A 19,348-nucleotide genomic window follows, 5' to 3' on the forward strand; every position below is an offset into this window, starting at 1 on the left:
ATTTGGAAGCTGTTTTTTTCTTTGTTTGTTTGTTTGCTTTCTCAGTTAAAGGTCCTGGACCTATCTCTATCAGCACATATAGATTTAACATACTCTTTTTCCCTGCTGTATACCTCTCCATTTAAGAATGGTCTTGCATTTACTCATTTTCCTTTTGATGATCTTTTAGGTTGTTGCCAGCTGTTGCTCAGGGCTTCCATCAGTCGTCTGTTTTGGTACATCTGTTTCTGTGTACTTATGTGAGAGTAGGCTGTTTCTTAGATCCATATTATAGAAAGCGAGCGTAAAGGGCTCCACCTCCTGGGCTTTTATGTTGAGGGCTCCCTGTAGCTTTAGAACAAATAGTGTGAGACAGGATAGGCAGGCCGCGGGGAGGGGGAGGCCAAGGGCTGGTCATTGGTCCTGGGGTATGTGCTCCACTCTAGCCATTCTGATCTCGGGATCACCCGACCCCGCGCAGCATTCTAGAGAAGACAGAGGAAGGGGACCTCAGTGTCGTCTTCACCCTCCTCCAAAGCTCCAGACTGGTGGCACCTCGCACGGTTTCTCCTTTTGTCAGGGCACCCTCATCCTTGTCACCTGGTGGGAAGGGGCTGTGACGGCCTGGGAAGAAGCACTGTTGGAACACCTCTGTCTCCGGGACTCTCTTGCTTTTCATTCTCATGATGTTTGTATTCTTTCCTTCCCCTTCTACAGGCACCTGGTGGACTTCTTCCTGATTGTCACGCAGCTGGGGTTCTGCTGTGTCTACTTTGTCTTTCTGGCTGACAACTTTAAACAGGTAGGGCCCTGGTTTAAAAAAAAAAAAAGACAGAGAGAGAGAATGGCAAGAGATAAGTGGATTTTGAGTTTAGGATTCCTTCTAAGCCAGTTTTGGTCAACAGAAGAATTAAGAGTTTAACACGTTATATAGAACGGTGTCTTTTGTGTAATTTTGTCTAAAGACCTATGACATTGAGAAACTTCCAGGTACCTTGTCTATCCTCCTGTCTTTAGATAAGATGTGCTCAAACCCAGCTCAGACAGTTGGGTTGCTGATGACAGTTATGAAGATCTCTGAAGATGGTTCACCAGCCACAGACTCCTGAATGGCGTTGTTTTCCTTCTGAGCCCCCAGTTAGGAACGCTTTTGGGTGGGAGGTCCACCGGCCTCTGTCATTTGAGAGACTTTTCTGTTGCTTTCCTTCCCCTCATTCTAGGTGATTGAAGCGGCCAATGGGACCACCAACAACTGCCACAACAATGAGACTGTGATTCTGACGCCCACCATGGACTCCCGACTCTACATGCTCACCTTCCTGCCCTTCCTGGTGCTGCTGGTTTTTGTCAGGAACCTCCGAGCCCTGTCCATCTTCTCTCTCTTGGCCAACATCACCATGCTGGTTAGCCTGGTTATGCTCTACCAGTTCATTGTCCAGGTAAGAGCCCAGGCTCTCCCTCCACCTGTTATATAATCAAAGCAGCAAACAAAACAAGTAAGTGGAACATAAATAGGGATATGTTACTTACGTGTGGTATATTTCAATTAGGGGTTCTCAACTTTGGCACTGTTGACATTTTGGGCCCGATAAGCTTTTTGTCGTGGGGACTGTCCTGTGCATCATGGGATTTTAGCAGCATCCCTGGCCTCTACCCACCAGGTGCCAGTAGCAGCCACTCCCCAAGTTAGGCCAGCCAAAAATATCCCCAGACATTGCAAAGTGTGCTGAAGGCGGGTATGCGCGTGCCAAGTCACCCCTATTGAGATCACTGGTTTAGACTTTTCCTCAACTGGATAGTTAACATATGGATCATCGTGTAATGGGAAAATAGACAAATATTAAGATGAAAAGAAAAATCAACTTCTCTAACTCGATATTTATTTATTTATTTATTTATTTATTTATTTTTACGTGTTTGTTTTGAGAGAGAGAAGAGAGAGAGCACAAGCAGGGGGAGGGGGAGAGAGAGAAGGAGAAAGAGAATCCCCAGCAGGCTCCGTGCTGTCAGTGCAGAGCCCAACATGGGGCTTCCTCCCACGAACTGTGAGATCACGACCTGAGCCGAAATCAAGAGTCGGACGCTTTACCGACTGAGCCACCCAGGGGCCCCTGTAACGTGATATTCAGATAAAGTAATTCCTTACCACTCCAGTTATATATTTATTTGTCAAAATTATAAATTCAGTATTGCTTCCCCGTGCCTAGCCCATGGGGGCAGGTCTGTGGGGCAGTGCAAGAGAAGACGTATGTGAATGGGTAGAAGACGAGGCGAGAAAAATGTGCCCTCAAACAGTGTGGCCCTCTATGGATGAGACAATGTGTTTTGCCAACACTCCAGAAAAAGAGGAGAATGAAAGCAGGTGAATAAAAGCATAACTTTAAAAAAAGGTATTTAGATGTAATTACTCAAAGGACTCATCAGTGCATACTCATTAAGATGCAGACAACACGAGCATCGAAAACCACATCTCCACCCCGAGGCTCTTTCAGAGACTCACTGTGTGTGATTGGTCTGTCTCCGTCTAGGTCCTGTGAATGCATCTACACATAACACGGACAGTATCCTGGTTTGAATTGTGTCTAGTACATAGAGAAATATATAAAAAAAAGTATGTTTTGTTTTGTGTTTAGCCTAATTCTAAAAATTATTAGATGTGCTGTTCCTCTACTTCGCTTTTATGTTTCCGGGACAGCACCAGCATGGCAGGGAGCTTTCCATGTTGTTACACATAGTTTTACCTCATCCTTTTTAATTGCTGCATAGTATCTCAGAGAATAGATGTGCCCTAGTTTATTTAACCAGTCCCCAATCAGTGGACCGTCGGGTCGTTTATAATTTTTTAGTGTTACTTTAGTATTCTGGCAGTGAGTTTTCTGAGGCCTTTCTTTTTGTGGCGATGTAGAAATACTCCCCCAAGGTATTTTTCTAGAGGTGTAGCTGTTGAAGAGTATGCACTTTTGAATTTTTATTTTGCCAAGTCGCTTTTTCCAAAAGCTTTTGACCAATTTCATCTAGGCTCCCTTCCATAGTATGTAAGTAGCCATCACTAGACATATCAATCTTTTTAATATTAGTCAATCTGACAGGTGAACATTAACTCATTTTCACACGGTCTACTTAACAGTGACCCAGTCACTCACTGGTATGGTTTCTAGGAAAGCAGCACATTGTAAAACAGGTTTTCCTCTACTGAGGAAATGACATAATGAATTTAGATTAACATTGTACTCAGTGAGCATTTACTGTTTTTCTTCTGTCTTAGTGAGTCAGATGGGTGGCCGATACTGACTTTTCTTCCGTAGAACTATTTTTTGAAAACAAAATAAACTGCTGTCTGGATATGTCCCATTTTTGATGAGCATGGTAGGAGGACCCATGAACGCATGATTGACCACTTCTAGAGAGTTTTCTTCTCTACCTCTGGCAAATTAAGTGAAAACAAGGAAGGGTAAATAAATGCATGATTTAACATTGTAATTAGAGATCTGAATCAGTGCCTAGGACACACCGCAGTGGACATTAAAGCGAGCGAGGCCACCTCACATAGACGTGCACACACACTGCATTCAGTCGTTGGACTGCGGTGGTTGCCGTGATCAGAGGGCCGGGATGGGAATGTGGCTTCCAACAGTGTCTCCGCCCCAGTGGAAGGCAGTGTCCGTTTAGAGCATTGTCTGTGCGTAGAGCAAACTTGCCCTTGCAGATGAGGCAGCCCCGCCAATTTCTTGAGCGTGAGTGTGAGCCTGCCTCTGGGCTTAGCCAGGAGGCATGTGTGGTCACACAGTGCTCTCAGCGCTGGGGTGGCTTGGGAGAACGGTGGTGTGGCTGTGAGTCGAGCAGCATCATTTTGATGTGCATAGGTCAAGATGCTCCCTTTGGGTCGTTTTTGTGGCTGTGTTGCTGCTGTCTTGTCTTGGCGTCTTCTGCTGTCCAGTGTTTCCGAACCCTTCCGCGGTCCCGAACGTGTGTGACCGGTGCGCTTGCTCCTCGTGCAAACACCATCTTGGAAGCCGACCGAGATCCTCCACCTGTGCAGGCTTCCCCATATCTTCACCACCTGGAATGACAGATGGCATGGTTCTGAGCAGAGGGCCTCCCCCGGAGGGGGCTCCCAGTAAATGTTTTTATCACTGCATTTCCTTAATTCTGAGATGCAATGTTTTTCATAGTTAGGATATTTCCAAAATTGGAGTACATCTTGCAATCCTTATGTACATTTAACAGCATTTTCTCAGGGAGCTATTATCACTGAAATTAATAATATCATAGAACTGAGGAGGTAATATGTCAATAATGAGCTGATTTTAATTTGTATGTTTCTTTGCACGTTAAACTTTTTCCATTTTTTTTAAAGTTTATTTGTTTGTTTTGAGAGAGAGAGAGAGAGAGAGAGAGAGAACACGCACAAGCAGGGGAGGGGCAGACAGAGGGGAAGAGAGAGAAAATTCCAAGCACTAGCAGTGCGGAGCCTGATGTGGGGCTTGAACTCATGAACCGCGAGATCATGACCTGAGCTGAAGCCAGGAGTCAGATACAACTGACTGAGCCACCCAGGTGCTCCTAAACATTTTCCACTTAAGTGGTTGGTCTCTTAAGTCAGTAGCAATTATTAAGTATGGAAAATTATAAATTCCTTCTGCTGGTCTCATTCACACCAGTATCCCCAGACATGGATTCTGAAATTCCCTCTCTGATACTTCAGCCAGATCTGGTGTATGAGCCTGGATAACAGTCAGCCACTAACCAACCGATTGCTCCTGTTTCCAGGAAGCTTCCAGAAGTTACACTGTGACTCAGGAGTAATTTCAAGGCACTGTAATTTTACTCTTTGTCTCATCATAGAGCAAAAATATTTATTAGTCTGTCTTCATTCCAGGTACTGAAATACTTCTTATAAAGAGATCTAAGCAATTTCTTAGAAGCTCAGGAAAGAAAAAAAATGCATTTTTAAAATTATATTTTAGGGAAACTATAGTATAATTGCTTTGAAAACTTTCAAAGAGAAGCCTATTATAGAGATTAACGTTAGATCTCCTTTTGTTCACTGGTACTATTCTGTCACACTGTTAGAGCATGCCCCATATTTGTGTAAATACCTCTATAGTTCAATCAATTTTAAAACATTATAAAGGCAGCTTAAAATTTTTTTTTAATGTTTATTTATTTTTGACACAGAGACAGAGCATGGGTGGGGAGGGGCAGAGAAAGAGGGAGACACAGAATCCGAAGGAGGCTCCAGGCTCTGAGCTGTCAGCACAGAGCCTGACGTGGGGCTTGAACTCATGGACCATGAGATCATGACCTGAACCAAAGTCGGATGCTCAACCGATTGAGCCACCCAGGCGCCACAAAAAACATTATAAAGGCAGCTTAAAAAGCAATTCTTATATTTAAGCCGTGTATTCGCATGGTTTCAAAAGCCACATTCTGAAAGGACAGCTCCTGTCCATGTTGAGTCCTGTTCCTTTGATGCTCCGTCGCTGGGGGCCGTTGTTCAGTGGTGAGCCAGCTAGGATTCTGTGTCTGCACCTCCATGCTTCAACACCTGTACATTGTACCTGCAGTTAACAAGTGCTATGGTTTTCATCTGCCTATAATTTTAAATGCTTTTTATTTTTTTTGCCATTTTATCCCTAATGTTCCAATACTCCTATCATGTGTGTATCAATAAAATTTTTGGGGTGTTCAAACTGTTTTATAAGAATTAAAAGAGAGAAAAGCAGCTTTATCCATGTGGAGTGTTTACGTAGTGGCATTATAGTGAATATGCAAATTTTAAAAGTGCATGTTCTCACTATTATTTCATAAGCGGTTTTTCATGTGCTCTTAGTTATCTCAATTTTTACTTTAAAAATAGCACGTAATCAGGTCGCCTGGGTGGCTCAGTTGTTTAAGCGTCCGACTGCGGCTCAGGTCATGGTCTCACGGTTCGTGGGTTTGAGCCCCACGTCGGGCTCTGTGCTGACAGCTCGGAGTCTGGAGCCTGCTTCAGATCCTCTGTCTCCCTCTCTCTCTGCCCCTCCCCTGCTCACGTTATCTCTCTCTCTCTCTCTCTGTCTCTCTCTCAAAAATAAATAAGCATGTATATTTTGATTTTTTTTCCCTACTCGGATTCAATTTCTGGGGATGGGATTACCTAATGAAAGAATGTGACTATTTTTATGCAAGCTCCAGCATTTGAGTTTTTTATAGTACACTGGGATATAGTCTTTCCCCAAAGCAAATAGGGGTTTTCTAAGCCTGAAGGGAAAAAAAATACAAAGACTAAATGTCCCCGAACCATGTCAGGTGTCAGACTTTCTCCTTTTAGAGGATCTTGAATCTAGGAAAAGGTTATGACCTGTCTGATGTTGGAGTTCAAATCTCGAATCTCTGTATAGCCTTTGCTTTGTTTTATTTTCTCTTTCAGAATATCCCAGACCCCAGCCGCCTCCCCTTGGTGGCTCCCTGGAAGACCTACCCTCTGTTCTTTGGCACGGCCATTTTTGCATTTGAAGGCATTGGGATGGTAAGAGTTTCGCTGTGATTCTGTGTCGCCCTTGGTGTCCTTGAGGTCTGCTCTTTGGAAGGCTGAGGAAATGCTGTTAGAAATTATCTTCTGAAACTTATCGGCCAGCTCCTGAACAGCAATGCAGGGATTCCACTGGGGTTTTGGAAACAAATTGTATGTGATTTGAGAATGTTTGCCTTCAAACCCTCTCTGTTGCATATTTATCACCTATGTGGGCAATAAGCAATAATACATGGCAATTGGGAGTGCAGGGTCTAGAGTCAGACTGACTGGGGGTGAGTCCTGGCTCTCCCAGAGAACAGCTGTGTGACCTTGTGTGAGGACTTAACTTCTTTGTTGTTCACTTCTGAAAAGTGAACTTAATGATTAGTAGTTCGCTAATCATTCAGTGATTCAATGAGATGTGTGTAAAGTACTTTGCATAGCCCCTAACACACAGTAAGTATTTAATAATTTTTATTAATAATACTATTGATTTTAGAATTAAATCAGTAGCTGCACAAATAATGTCTCTGCCCTGGAACATTGGTGTGCTGTATTTTTTGTGTGTAGATAAATGGCTTAGCTCTCACTGCTAGTTAGCTTCCCCCACCATTGCTATGATTTCACCAAATTCTTCTCCTAAAGAGAGGAATCTGCCACTCATTTGCACCTAATTTGATTTTTATTTATATTTTTTCATAATAAAGTTCCAGAATTCTTCCTTGAAGAAAATTAGTAGTACTGTTGGCCAACAGCTTAGGAAAAGGGAAGAAGACACTCTTCCTTTCATGGAATATCTTTTTATCCCCATTTGGTTTCCCTGTCACTTGATATACTTTTAAGAAAACCTAGAAGCTGGATCGATTCTTTCGTCAAAATACTAAGGAGTTGCCCTGGTGGGATTGGTGCGATGTGTTAAGGCCCTAACATCACGGGGGAGACTTTCTGAGGGATCAGTGTGTAAGTTGTTGTCCCGAGGTTTTACACCTTTCCCTTTGCTCTTTCTTGGAGCTTCTCGCTGCCCAGGAAGATGGTCTCACCTTGACTCACAAACACAAACAGAACCCTGTATTGTAGCAGTGAGAAACGAGCTCTCAAGTGCTTGGGACTGGAAAGAAGAGATTGAGTAAATGTGGAAAGCTGCCTGGAGATCCTGGTTCTGAAGGAGCATTGTGCGGAACTTACCAGTTTTCCCTGACAGCACAGTGCAGACGTTGTTCTTTGCTTCCTTTCATTAGCCAAGGCCTGGATGTGGAGTCATCCTGTGATCATTATTATCTGTTGCTTGAGATTTCTCTGTGTTTCGACTCTTAGTTTGGATTTGAGGGCTGTTGAGCGTGTGTGGGTGCAGGGCCCCTGCTCACTCTTTGTTCATGGTAGGCTCTGTGTTTGTGCCACTGGCCCAGGCCTGGCAGACATGGAGGAGACGGGCTGCCTGCCCTCTGGCTCTCTAGACTGTCCACGAAAGGTAACCGGAAGCAAGCTTAGCAACTGTTTCTAACCGGATGTGGATCACCTGAAGCTGGAGGCCCCCTGCGCTGGTGGGGGAGGGGGGTGGTGTCGAGGGCCGGTTGGAAGTGCAGGGCTGTGGCTCCCTCACGGCGCCGGGCCTGCAGCGGGCCCTCCCTGCCCGCCGGGGTGTGTCTGGCACAGACCCACTCTGCCTCGTGACCGCAAGCGTTCAAGGAAAATGAGTGTCATGACAAGATCAAAGATGGTTTGTGGGACAGCTCGACACTGTCACTCTTCCTTGTGAGCCCGGCCAGGTGCAGGTGGTAGCAGGTTGTGAAGTTTCCGGGAACTAGAGTGGCAGTGTTCCCTGACCTGTGTTTTGCATTCTTCGGACAGGTTAGCAGAACTGTGGTCTCAGGCGAGGTCTGTTCCCCATCGTGCCGGGTGGGCATGAGGTGGGAGGGCTCCTGGCGGCCGTGCGGCTGTGCTGAGGGGCAGAGAGCACCCCCCCACCCCGCCCATGGGGATCCTGGAGCCGGAGGCAGAGCACTGGCCTGGGCAGGGGTCCTGGTCCCAGTCTGGCCCACGCTCGCCTCCCCGCACTTCCCGGCTCACACAGCGGGCTCTGCCTCTCCTCCAGCTCTGAGGAAATAGCTTGGATTTGTTTCTGTCTCCCGGGGCTAAAGCAGTTATTTCTGAGCCCATTACAGTTCTGTTTTTCACCATTAATGTTCCTTTTTCCTGTGTTTTCTCTTCTTTGTCACTACTCTTATAGGTTCTGCCCCTTGAAAACAAAATGAAGGATCCTCAGAAATTTCCGGTCATCCTGTACGTGGGAATGGCCATCATCACCGCCCTGTACATCAGTCTGGGGTGCCTGGGGTACCTGCAGTTTGGAGCTAACATCCAAGGCAGCATAACCCTCAACCTGCCCAATTGTTGGTACGTGGGGAAGGATGGAAGCGTGGGAGCCCTGGATGCTTGTTTCATTTAGTTTGTAGTTTTTAAAATGTTTACTTGTTTATTTTGAGAGAAAGAGAGGGGGAGAGAAAATCCCAAGCAGGCTTCACGCTGTCAGTGCGGAGCCTGATGTGAGGCTCGACCTCACGAACCGTGAGACCATGACCTGAGCCGAGATCAAGAGTCGGATGCTTAACTGACTGAGCCACCTGGATACCCCTGGATGTTTTTTTAAATTCATGGGTCAGAACGTGGATTTTCTTCTTACTCACCCCTTAAATCAGCTTACTTCACTTTAGCCCACCACTGCCACCCCCGCCCCTGCCCCTGGCCAGCACTGTCCCTCCTTGGCCCCCCACTGAGCCCTTTGACCCATCTGCCTGTCCTAGTGTTAATCCTTCTCCAGGTCTGTTCTCCCATTCCCTGTACGAGCCAGGACTCCAGTCATGGGTGCATTCCCTTGGCGAGAGCCCTCAGGGGCCTCCCTTTGCTCCTCCAGCAGAGACAAAAGTCTGCAACGTCCCTGTCAGGACCACTCTGGCTCTAGCCCTGCCTGCACCTCCTTCCTAGTCCGTGAGGAAGACTTAGTCAAGGAGCCACTCTTTCTGAGAAACTTTCTCTGCTGTTCCACCCGCCACAACCTCCAGGCTAGGTCAGATGCCCCTTCACTCTGTTCTTACAGGATCCCATTCGGACCCTAGCCTAATTCCTGTTCCAAAGCGCTATAATGTTCTGTTTACCTGCACTGTGATCTCCCTCCGCCGTAAGCTCTGCATTCTACCCCAGCCCCCGGCACAACGCCTGGCACACGATCATCACCCAGTAGATGCCTTTTGAACAAAAAGGAGGACTAAATGCTAGAACTGTGAGGCATGTTGTGAAGAGATGTTTTCAGGGAGCAACTGGGGCATAGAGGGTAGGGGCGGTCTGCCATGTTCACCTCTGTGGCCTTGGACAGGTCACAGCTGCTCACTGCCTCAGCTCCCACTTTGGGGAACCAGGAGTAGTCATTTCTTCCAGGATTGTCAGGAAGACCAAATGCTATGTGTGAGAAAGTGCTTCGTCATACTCTCCTGGTGCGATCAGAAGGAGAAGTCTGCCCTGAGCTTTCTTCTTTGTTTAGAGGAGGGATTCCTCTGGAGGCGTATGCCACGTGGATTGGTTGATCAGGTAGTATGCCATTTCTCCCTAGAAATCTGAACCTGGAAGGGCCAAGCATCCCATCGGTTCACCTCAAGCATTCCAGACAGGGAGAAAAGAGGGCGAATAGGCTGGGTTCCCAGCTTCTGCTGTGCCTCTCCCGTGGCAGTCACCAGCTTGATGAGTGGGTGGAGGCCTCTCACAGTGGACTCGGGGCTGTGGGGAGCCCTTCTGTACCTCACTTTGCTTAACTCTTGGTTACTATCTTGCAGGGAAACACTGAGACATACTGAAATGCTTCCTGAAAAGGTAGCTGTCGCAGGGTGTGTCTGAAGCAACAGTTCTGAAGATGAGAATTTCATTGTGGAGGGCAGCTGAGCAGACACTGAGAAGCTTGTTGAGTGCCCTGGGGACCAGGGAACCTTTCAGGCTGGCCTGGTTGACCTGCCTGTGCATGTTGTTAGAGCTCCGATCAGTGAGGCATTGTACAAAGGCAGGTTGAAAAAATTGAGAAGAGTGTTTATTCGGTTTTGTCGTCAGTGTTTAGCCCAGGGTGCCCTTAATCAGCAGGGGTCTGGGGACAAGGGTTGTGGTGTGGCCAGCCAAGTGGCAGTCCTGCAATGGGCTGTTGTTTTCAGAAAGTCTTTCCCTTTCGCTCTGATGCCTGCTTTTAAGTTTCCAAATGTTCCTGCCCTTTCAAGAGCCAGGTGGTAGGTTGGCATAACTGAAGATGAATGGATCAGGAACAGCAGAAGCAGCCCACATAATCTAAAGCCGTGGATGAGCACCTGTCGTCGTCCCTTTGACACTCCAAACCCAGCTACTCTCATCTTTCCGCCTCCATTCAGGCGCGATTTATTTAGCCATCCCTGCAGGTGATGATCCTGCTTCCAGACTTCCCAGCACTCCAGAAGGCTTTCGTGTTGTACCGAGTTTAATTATAGAGGCACCAGCTGATTTTTCCAAAATGTTTTTATTATCTATTCTTGGAGCAAGTAAGGCCTTTTGTCAAACTCAGTCTCTCCCAGGATGTTCTCCTGTTTATAGCATCAGAACATCTTCTAGGCATTAAGTTCAACCACAGAGAAACTCCATGCACAATATACACAATGCAATCACCACTTTTAAATAGATTTCCAACAAGGTGGGGGAGGCCAGTGTTTCTTGCTGCTGAAGGCATGAAGGTCTTACTTGAAGGGGAGCTTTTGCTAAGGGGCGGGGTAGCCTTCCCTGGACTGATCATTTCAGATCCATGAGTACTTATGGATCACACTTGTTTTCTACTCTGCACAGTTCTAGGCAAGAGATAAGACAGAGCTATCTGTTGGTGAGTTAACCGTCTCCCTGTGTGTGGCTGAGGAGCCACACGTGATGCAGTGGTAGGAAGACAGCCACAGTGGTGTGGGAAGATGGATTTTGCTCTTGCTTCTTGGTCATGTGGTCCCCTTCTGATTCTAGGGAACAGGGAATTGAAGGGGAAGGATAGAAAAAGGCCTGTTACGCTTTAATTGCATTTTTGTTTTAATTTTTGAAAGGTTGTATGTCCATGGTAAAGATTCCAGCTGTTCAAAGTGTAGACAGAATGTGTTTGTTTCCATTTGCTTCCCCAAGTCCCCAGTTTTACAGTTTACCATTTCAGAGGCAACCACATTACCAATTTCTTGTGTTTCCTTTTGGGGATGTTTAGAGTATGTAAGAATGTCATATGCATGTGTGTGTGTGGGGGGGGAGGGAGTGTTTTTTCCTTCTTTTTCTTTTTTTGGACAATTTGTAGCACACTGTAGGCACTGTCCTGCTTCACGCATTTTTCACTTATGTATCCTGACGCTGGTTCCGTATCAGCACCTGTAGTTCTGCCTCCTACTTTTTCACAGCTGTATGGGACACTATGATGTAACTAGTTCCCCACTGGCTAACATTTAAACTGTTTTCAGCCTTCCATACGTAAACAATGCGACAGTGACATACTTGGAGTGAAAAATGTTACGCAACGTGCAAGTACGTCTGCAGGGTAAATGCGTCGACATGAAATTGCTGGGTCTGAAGGACACGCGCGTCAGTGACTTGGATAGACATGGCCACGGCGAGACCGTCTTGCCCCCTCACTGCTAGTGCTGTGGCATAGAGCAGGCTTTGGAATGGGTCTCGGCTCTCTCTCTGCAGGCTGTACCAGTCGGTCAAGCTGCTCTACTCCATTGGCATCTTCTTCACCTACGCCCTCCAGTTCTACGTCCCGGCCGAGATCATCATCCCCTTCTTCGTGTCCCGCGTGCCCGAGCACTGCGAGCTGGTGGTAGACCTGTTCGTGCGCACTGTGCTGGTCTGCCTGACATGTGAGTAGAAGACGAGATAATTGCTTTGGTTTTTTTTTTTTTTTTTCTCCCCAAAGGGCACCCAGTCCTCAGGGCTTTCTTGAGGGAGAGCCTGGTGGACTGAAACAGTTGTAGTGTGTGAGCGGGGAACATGGCCTGATGTCTCAGGTGCGTAGTTGAGGCCCGGCCAGACGGTGAAGTGAATTGATTGTATATGTACTCGAAAGGGTATGGGAAGGAGAACACAAGTTTATTTGTAGATATGGTGTAAAATGCTACAGTGGTGGTCATAATTCATAGTAAAGATGTAGAATTACTATCCCGTGTCCTTGGGGTAAAATAAGGCAACAGTGTAAAAGAGAGCCATTTAAACCATATGCATATGAGTATAGGTTACTTTGATAGCCACTACATGTTTATTTGTGTTTTCAAATAATCCTTTTCCAGTGTGACAATCTATTGCTTAGATTTCATGTTGGGCCTATATGATACTCTTCTAGACGTTTACTAAATGTGTTTCTTAGAAAATGTATACTGATTAATCTAGGTGTTTGATTTTTACCTTTGTGTTTTATTTCTCCTCCCTGACCACACACCCTGGAGTGTGAGTTAAGAGACAAGATATTACTCTATTTGCTGTTGGTGGAAACCGATGTACATTTTAAAATAAAAATCAATTTTTCCTTTTTTTTTTTTTCTTTTTTGGTAGGTTCTGTGAGTTGATAGAATAGAGAACCCCTGAATAAATTGGTCTATAATACCTAATGTAAATTTCTAGGAGATTTGCAACTTGTTTCCAGATCGCAGTACTTGAATCTAGATGTTACTTTTTGGCTATGTTGGGCTTTTTATTTTATTTTTAAAAATTGTGTTATTTTGGGAAAAGAATTATCTTGACTTATTATATTGAGACTTCCGTGGGAACTTCTTAAATTATCCGGTCCAAGGCTCTATCTTTGGAATAAAAATAGGCCTGTATGATTTTTAAATTGAACCAGAATGGAGTGTTTTAGGGATAAATGGTGTGAAAGTTATCTAGCATTTACTCATAGTGTGGAAGATCAGAAATGATGTTATGGGTTAACTGTTGACAAGAGAAGGGCAGTAGAGGTTAGACATGGGGGATAGACTAGTGCCTATTCCAGAATAGACCTCCTCAGGGAATAGTATCGTGCCTACCTAGAATGGACCTCTTTAAGGGAACAGACTACTTCCCATCCCAGAATGGTCTCCTCAATAGAGCTGATTGTGCTTATCTCAAAATGGACTTACTTGAGTAAACATTCTGGTGTGTATTTCTGAATAAACTTCCTCAGAAGAACAGTCTAGTGCCTATCCAAGAACAGCCTTCTTCTAGGGAACGGACTACTGCCCATCCCGGATCAGCCTCCGCATGAGAACAGCTTAGTGCCTATCCCAGAATGGTCTCCTCAGCAAGACTAATAGTTCTTACCCTAGAAAGGACTTGAGGCACCAGTCTCAAGGAGACAGACTAGTGCCTATTTCAGAATGAACTTTTTCAAGGTAACAGCCTAGTGCCTATCCCAGAATAAACCCTCTTCAAAGGAACGGACTAGTGCCTATTCTAGAATGGGCTTCTTCCAGGGAACAGATGAGTACCCATCCCAGATGGGCCTCCTCAAGGGAACGACTTAGTGCCTATCCCAGAATGGGCTTCTTCAAGGGACAGCCTAGTGCCTGTGCTAGAAAGGACCTCTTTAAGGAAAGTGCCAACCCCAGAATGGTCTTCTCAGTAGAACTGATATTGCTTACCACAGAATGGGCTTCCTAGGGAACAGGCTAGTACCTATCCTAGAATGGTCCTTCTCCAAAAAATAGACTAGTGCCCATCCCAGAATGGACCTTTCAAGGAAATAGACTGGTGGCTCTACCAGCTAGGACTTCCTCAAGGGAACTGAACAGTGCCTATCTCAGACTCATCTGCTCAAGGAATAGACTGGCTCCTGTCCTAGAATGTCTCTTCAAAGAACAGACTAGTGCCTGTCCCAGAATGAACTGTCTCAAGGGAACAGACTAATGCCTGTCATGGAACAGATTTCTTCAAGCCACCTGCAGTTCTCTTTCTGATTTTATTTCAAGGATGTGGGTGAAGCTCAGCGTCCTGAATCTTTGTATGGAAGGAGGTCACTAGAGCTGAGGAACCAAACCTTCTGACTTAATGTTGGGCATATTCTGTCTGAGGATTTATTGCAGGGTGGGGCTGGGGAAGAGCCAGGCAATGAGTGGACTGCTTGCATTTGCCAACCCTAGCAAGTTGATGGCAGCCAAGAATCTGACTTCTCCTTATAGCCTTTGTTTGGCAGACCTTCTGGCCCTCTGTAGTCCAGCCTATAGAAAAAGCCCACTCAGCAGCTAATCCAGTGCCCAGAGCTACCTACAGGCCACTGCTGCCCTAAAGCAACTGAAAAGGAAACAATTGTAAAGTATCTTTGCTTTTCTAGTAATTTGCCTTAATATGCGCTAAGATGCTCTGGATTTTGTTCCTATCTTCTGCCTGCAACTCTCATTCTTTAACACAGATACGTGTGTTCCTCTGTGGATGGTTACCTCTAAGTATTGAAGTCCAGCCTTCATGTGTACAGTGTATAATGTCAACTCTCAGTGTTCTGATTCTGGAATCCAAAGGGTGCTGGAAGCAAGGATGGGATGGTTCAAATAATTGGCTTTTTTCAAAGTGGTTTCTCTAGAAAAGGTAAGTCTGTCTAGGCAAAATGTGCTCTAACTGCCTAGACACCAGCTTCTCCTTGCCCAGAGAGCTGGGGCGGTGATGCTGGGCCTGATTCCTGTCCTGGCCCCATTTTCTTCTCAAACCTGGCTTAGCCTCCGGCAGCATATGTCTTGCTTCCTGCCAGGTTTCTTTCCACCGCGCCCTGCAGGAGCCAGGAGTCTCTGATTCATAGACCTCATGCTATCCTTATATGTCTCCTGGATTTTGCTTTGCTTTTCCTGACTCTGTCTGTGGGTCTCATCTCCCTTCTACAGCATGATGCTCAAAGGACTCAAGCTGCTTTTGATCTGCAAGTGCATTCAGTTATTTCCCTTTCTGTGATCTATTGTGACTTAGCATTGCATCGTCAGCCTATTAAATGATGCAGCCTTTTCATCTCTGAACACCCTTCTTTTCCCTTCCCTGGAGACTGTGAAGTGATTGTGGGATTCAGGAGAGGCATTTCACTGCAGCACCAACTTAAATGTATTTATGTGAGTTTATTTTGTTTTTGTTTTTTTCCTGTACTTTCAGATCTTTGCTGCATAAGGTTATTTGGTGTATGATTTTAGAACTTTGCTGGAACGATTGTTTTCTATTACACCCATACATTTTATTTTAAAAAAAATTTTTTTTTCAACGTTTTTAATTTATTTTTGGGACAGAGAGAGACAGAGCATGAACGGGGGAGGGGCAGAGAGAGAGGGAGACACAGAATCGGAAACAGGCTCCAGGCTCCGAGCCATCAGCCCAGAGCCTGACGCGGGGCTCGAACTCATGGACCACGAGATCGTGACCTGGCTGAAGTCGGACGCTTAACCGACTGCGCCACCCAGGCGCCCCCACCCATACATTTTAATAGGAGCTTGTTTTATTGCTATTTATGGTGTTTTCTTGTCTTTTTCCTCCTCTTCCTTACCCTCTACCCACCAAAGGAAGCAGGGGAATTTGGTCCAGACTCATTTTTTTTTTTTTTTTTTTGCATTGGGAATTTGACTTTCTCGCCACTCTCCCCCTTTTTGCAAAGACTTCTGTGTCTACTCTTTGGTGCTTAATTTCAGACTCTTGGACAGGAGGGGAAGGGAAAATACATGCATCAGAGAATGGTGTTCATTGTGTTGCGATTTCATATGAAACGGTATTTCTTTCCAGCCCCTATGTTTCAATTGCAGACTTCGCAGGTCACCTATGTGCAAGGAGGAGAGGCTGAAAGAGGCTGGTGCCAGAGGGAGTTCAGAAGTGTAGAAAGAGTAGTTCTTTTGGGTTCCATGAGGCATTAATCTGTCCTTCAGTGCTTTGAACTAATTCTCTGTGGCATTTCCCATGTGAAGCATCTTACTTCGGTTACATATGAAAATTTCAGAAACCTATTGTTGAAGACGTAATAACATAAAGCCTTATCAATTAAAAGGCCTGTTTGGACTGGAATGCATAGCTGTGGAACATTCCAAGCAGCCAAACCCTGTCAAGCATGAAGCTGCCAGGTCCGAACAGAGTGGCTTCTCAGCAGCTTGTGCTCCCTCCCATCCCTCCATCTTGCAGCTACAATGACAAGGGGCAGTGGTGTTAGTTAGCTGTGCACTGTGGGTCCCTGGGGAACCCTCCCGAGGCCTCAGTTTCCTCAGCCAGAAGATAGATGTGCAGGGTACCAGATTGCGAAGATTTCTTTCAAGTCGAAACTTCTGTGATTTGGCACAGGTGCTTTGAGCCTGATTTGAAATTTCTACCAAAATACTGCTCAAAAAAAAAAAAAAAAGTTAATGTAGAAACATTTCTTTTTTTTTTTTTTTTTAATGTTTTTTTTTTATTTTTTTTTTATTTTTGGGACAGACAGAGACAGAGCATGAACGGGGGAGGGGCAGAGAGAGAGGGAGACACAGAATCGGAAACAGGCTCCAGGCTCCGAGCCATCAGCCCAGAGCCCGATGCGGGGCTCGAACTCACGGACCGCGAGATCGTGACCTGGCTGAAGTCGGACGCTTAACCGACTGCGCCACCCAGGCGCCCCTGTAGAAACATTTCAAGAATGTCTAGATGGAAGAAGAAATTCCAAATATCCCACTGACTTAAAATAATTTTTTTTTGCATTTTATTTTCTGTGTTCATCCTCATAGGTGCTTTTATTTTTTATAAATTTTTTTTTCAACGTTTTTTATTTATTTTTGGGACAGAGAGAGACAGAGCATGAACGGGGGAGGGGCAGAGAGAGAGGGAGACATAGAATCGGAAACAGGCTCCAGGCTCTGAGCCATCAGCCCAGAGCCTGACGCGGGGCTCGAACTCACGGACCGCGAGATCGTGACCTGGCTGAAGTCGGACGCTTAACCGACTGCGCCACCCAGGCGCCCCCTCATAGGTGCTTTTAAAAATAGTTGCAATCATAGTATACACAGGAAACTTTGTCTTTTGCTTTTTATTTGATATTATGTCATGAATATACGTATCCTTCATAAATATTTTCATGACCATATAATATTCTATTATATTAGTGGATCATATTTACTAAACTACTCCTTTGGTGTTGGACATGTAAGTTGTTTTCCTTGCTTTTGTATTTTTTTAAAATTTATACTCCCCCTAAATGAAATGACATATTGTGTCCAAGGCTGGTATTAATTTTAAAGGTACATTTCTAGACATTCAGAGTAACACAGGTGGGTTGCACCAGCATTGATCACAACGAAACAGCAGGAAGAGCTTCCAGACATAGGGCTGGCTGTAGGTGTCCAGCATAGTTCTGTAAGTGTGTGTTCTCTAAAGTGCTTTCTCTTCACTTGTGCACACGTCAGCTCTTTCGGTTGCCGGTCTAAAACCACAGGCTCCAGAATCCCAGTCAGTTCCATCTCTGAACATGGTCATTTGCCCCCTGGTGCTTCAGCAGTCAAAAGGTCACATTTTTAGTGTCTCTTAACCCAAAGGGAACATGTTTTGTAAGACCGTTGGAGTCCTCTTGACTAATCACGTGGACTAGTTGAGTTGTCCTCAGTCCCCCATTTCTGCACATGCCACAGCCAAGCTGCTGCAGAGGGCGCTGCCTTGCTGTTTGGGAGTGCGCTGTGGGAGTGTTCTTCTTTGTATGGGGTGTGCTTGTGGGGGAGCAGGGAGAGAGTAGGGAGAGGATATTCCTGGTTGGCTGCTTTGAGATCTCTGCCTTCTGGAGTTTCTCTTTCTAGAGGGCTTTAACTCCGAGTAAAGACATTTAGTGCTAGAAGAGGTTTTGGTTACTCCCACATCTTTCCTAAGTACATGATTCCCATGTCTGGAATTAGCTGAAGCTGGCTGGCCGCATTTTGCATGATGGCAAAACAGGCACCCCTGCAGTTGAGCCCTTGGGGCTATTTGTGCTAATTTGGTTGGGTCCTCTTGTCTTCCCCTTCCCCCCTGCATTATTAGTGCGAGGCTTACTGTTCTTGCCTTCTCCCCACCCCCTTCATTATCTTTCTCCAATGTCAGGCTTTATTTGGGGTTCGCTTGTGGTATCTGGTCCAGCTAGGATAGCCCTGTGATCCTGGCCTTAAGAGAAAAGTTTTGCCACTTTAAAAAAAATCTCTATTTAGAGATATTTTTGTTAGGCGCCCTTATCGTGTATATCCTTTGTAGCAAACACAAAGGGCAAGTTTTTAGATTGCTTTTAAAATGTCACGATGAAGTGGAACATCTCTGTCTAATCTGAGAAAAGATTCTAATCGCAGGAGCTTGTGTCACTGTTTCCACCTAATGCTTATCATAGAATAGAGCACATCTGACCGCACTGAAGTCCTATCACGACGTACCATATGTCCCCCAGGTTAACGTGAGAGAGGAAGAGGGGATGTCAGACTCAGAGCTGGGAGGGCGCAGGCAGGTCATCTGACTTCTTTCCTCCTCGGGCTTATTGTCTCTGATAAAGGACACCCTTCTCTTCAGTGGGGTGGAGCATCCATGGAGATCAGGGGCTGGCACCGGAAGAATAACTCACACTCCCTTTAATGGCACAAAACCAGGCAGGCTGGAAGCTGTGTTTAGGGCATACCCATCTGTTCTAGGAGAGGAATCCCATTGCTCTGCTGTGCCACAGTTGAGCAGGACATGGTGCTTCCCACTTGACAGTGAGTTGAAGGATCCCACAACACACTCCTAAGTGACTAAACCTGCTTTGTACAGTTCCTTAAGATGTCAGAGGCGGGTGAGATTTCAGTCCTCATCCAGGGCTCGTATGGTCACCTAACCTCGTGGGTGAACGAGCTGAGGCTCCAAATGGTGAACCCGTTCATGCTGGGACCGGTGATTGTATTAACTCAC

At 45.7% G+C, this 19,348-nt stretch overlaps 1 protein-coding gene across 4 annotated transcripts in view; it reads left to right on the top strand.

Moving 5' to 3' along the window:
- The window catches only part of SLC36A1 (solute carrier family 36 member 1), a 177,611-nt gene that overhangs the window by 40,970 nt on the left and 117,293 nt on the right, over positions 1–19,348 (top strand). For all 4 annotated transcript variants that reach the window (XM_058720728.1, XM_058720719.1, XM_058720710.1 and 1 more), the window contains exons 6-10: positions 697–781; positions 1,200–1,418; positions 6,392–6,490; positions 8,703–8,869; positions 12,191–12,360. In XM_058720728.1, the coding sequence (XP_058576711.1) occupies positions 697–781; positions 1,200–1,418; positions 6,392–6,490; positions 8,703–8,869; positions 12,191–12,360 (740 nt within the window). The remainder of the gene's footprint in view (positions 1–696; positions 782–1,199; positions 1,419–6,391; positions 6,491–8,702; positions 8,870–12,190; positions 12,361–19,348) is intronic.

Source organism: Neofelis nebulosa, chromosome 1 (genome assembly GCF_028018385.1).
Source record: "Neofelis nebulosa isolate mNeoNeb1 chromosome 1, mNeoNeb1.pri, whole genome shotgun sequence".
Taxonomy (NCBI): domain Eukaryota; kingdom Metazoa; phylum Chordata; class Mammalia; order Carnivora; family Felidae; genus Neofelis; species Neofelis nebulosa.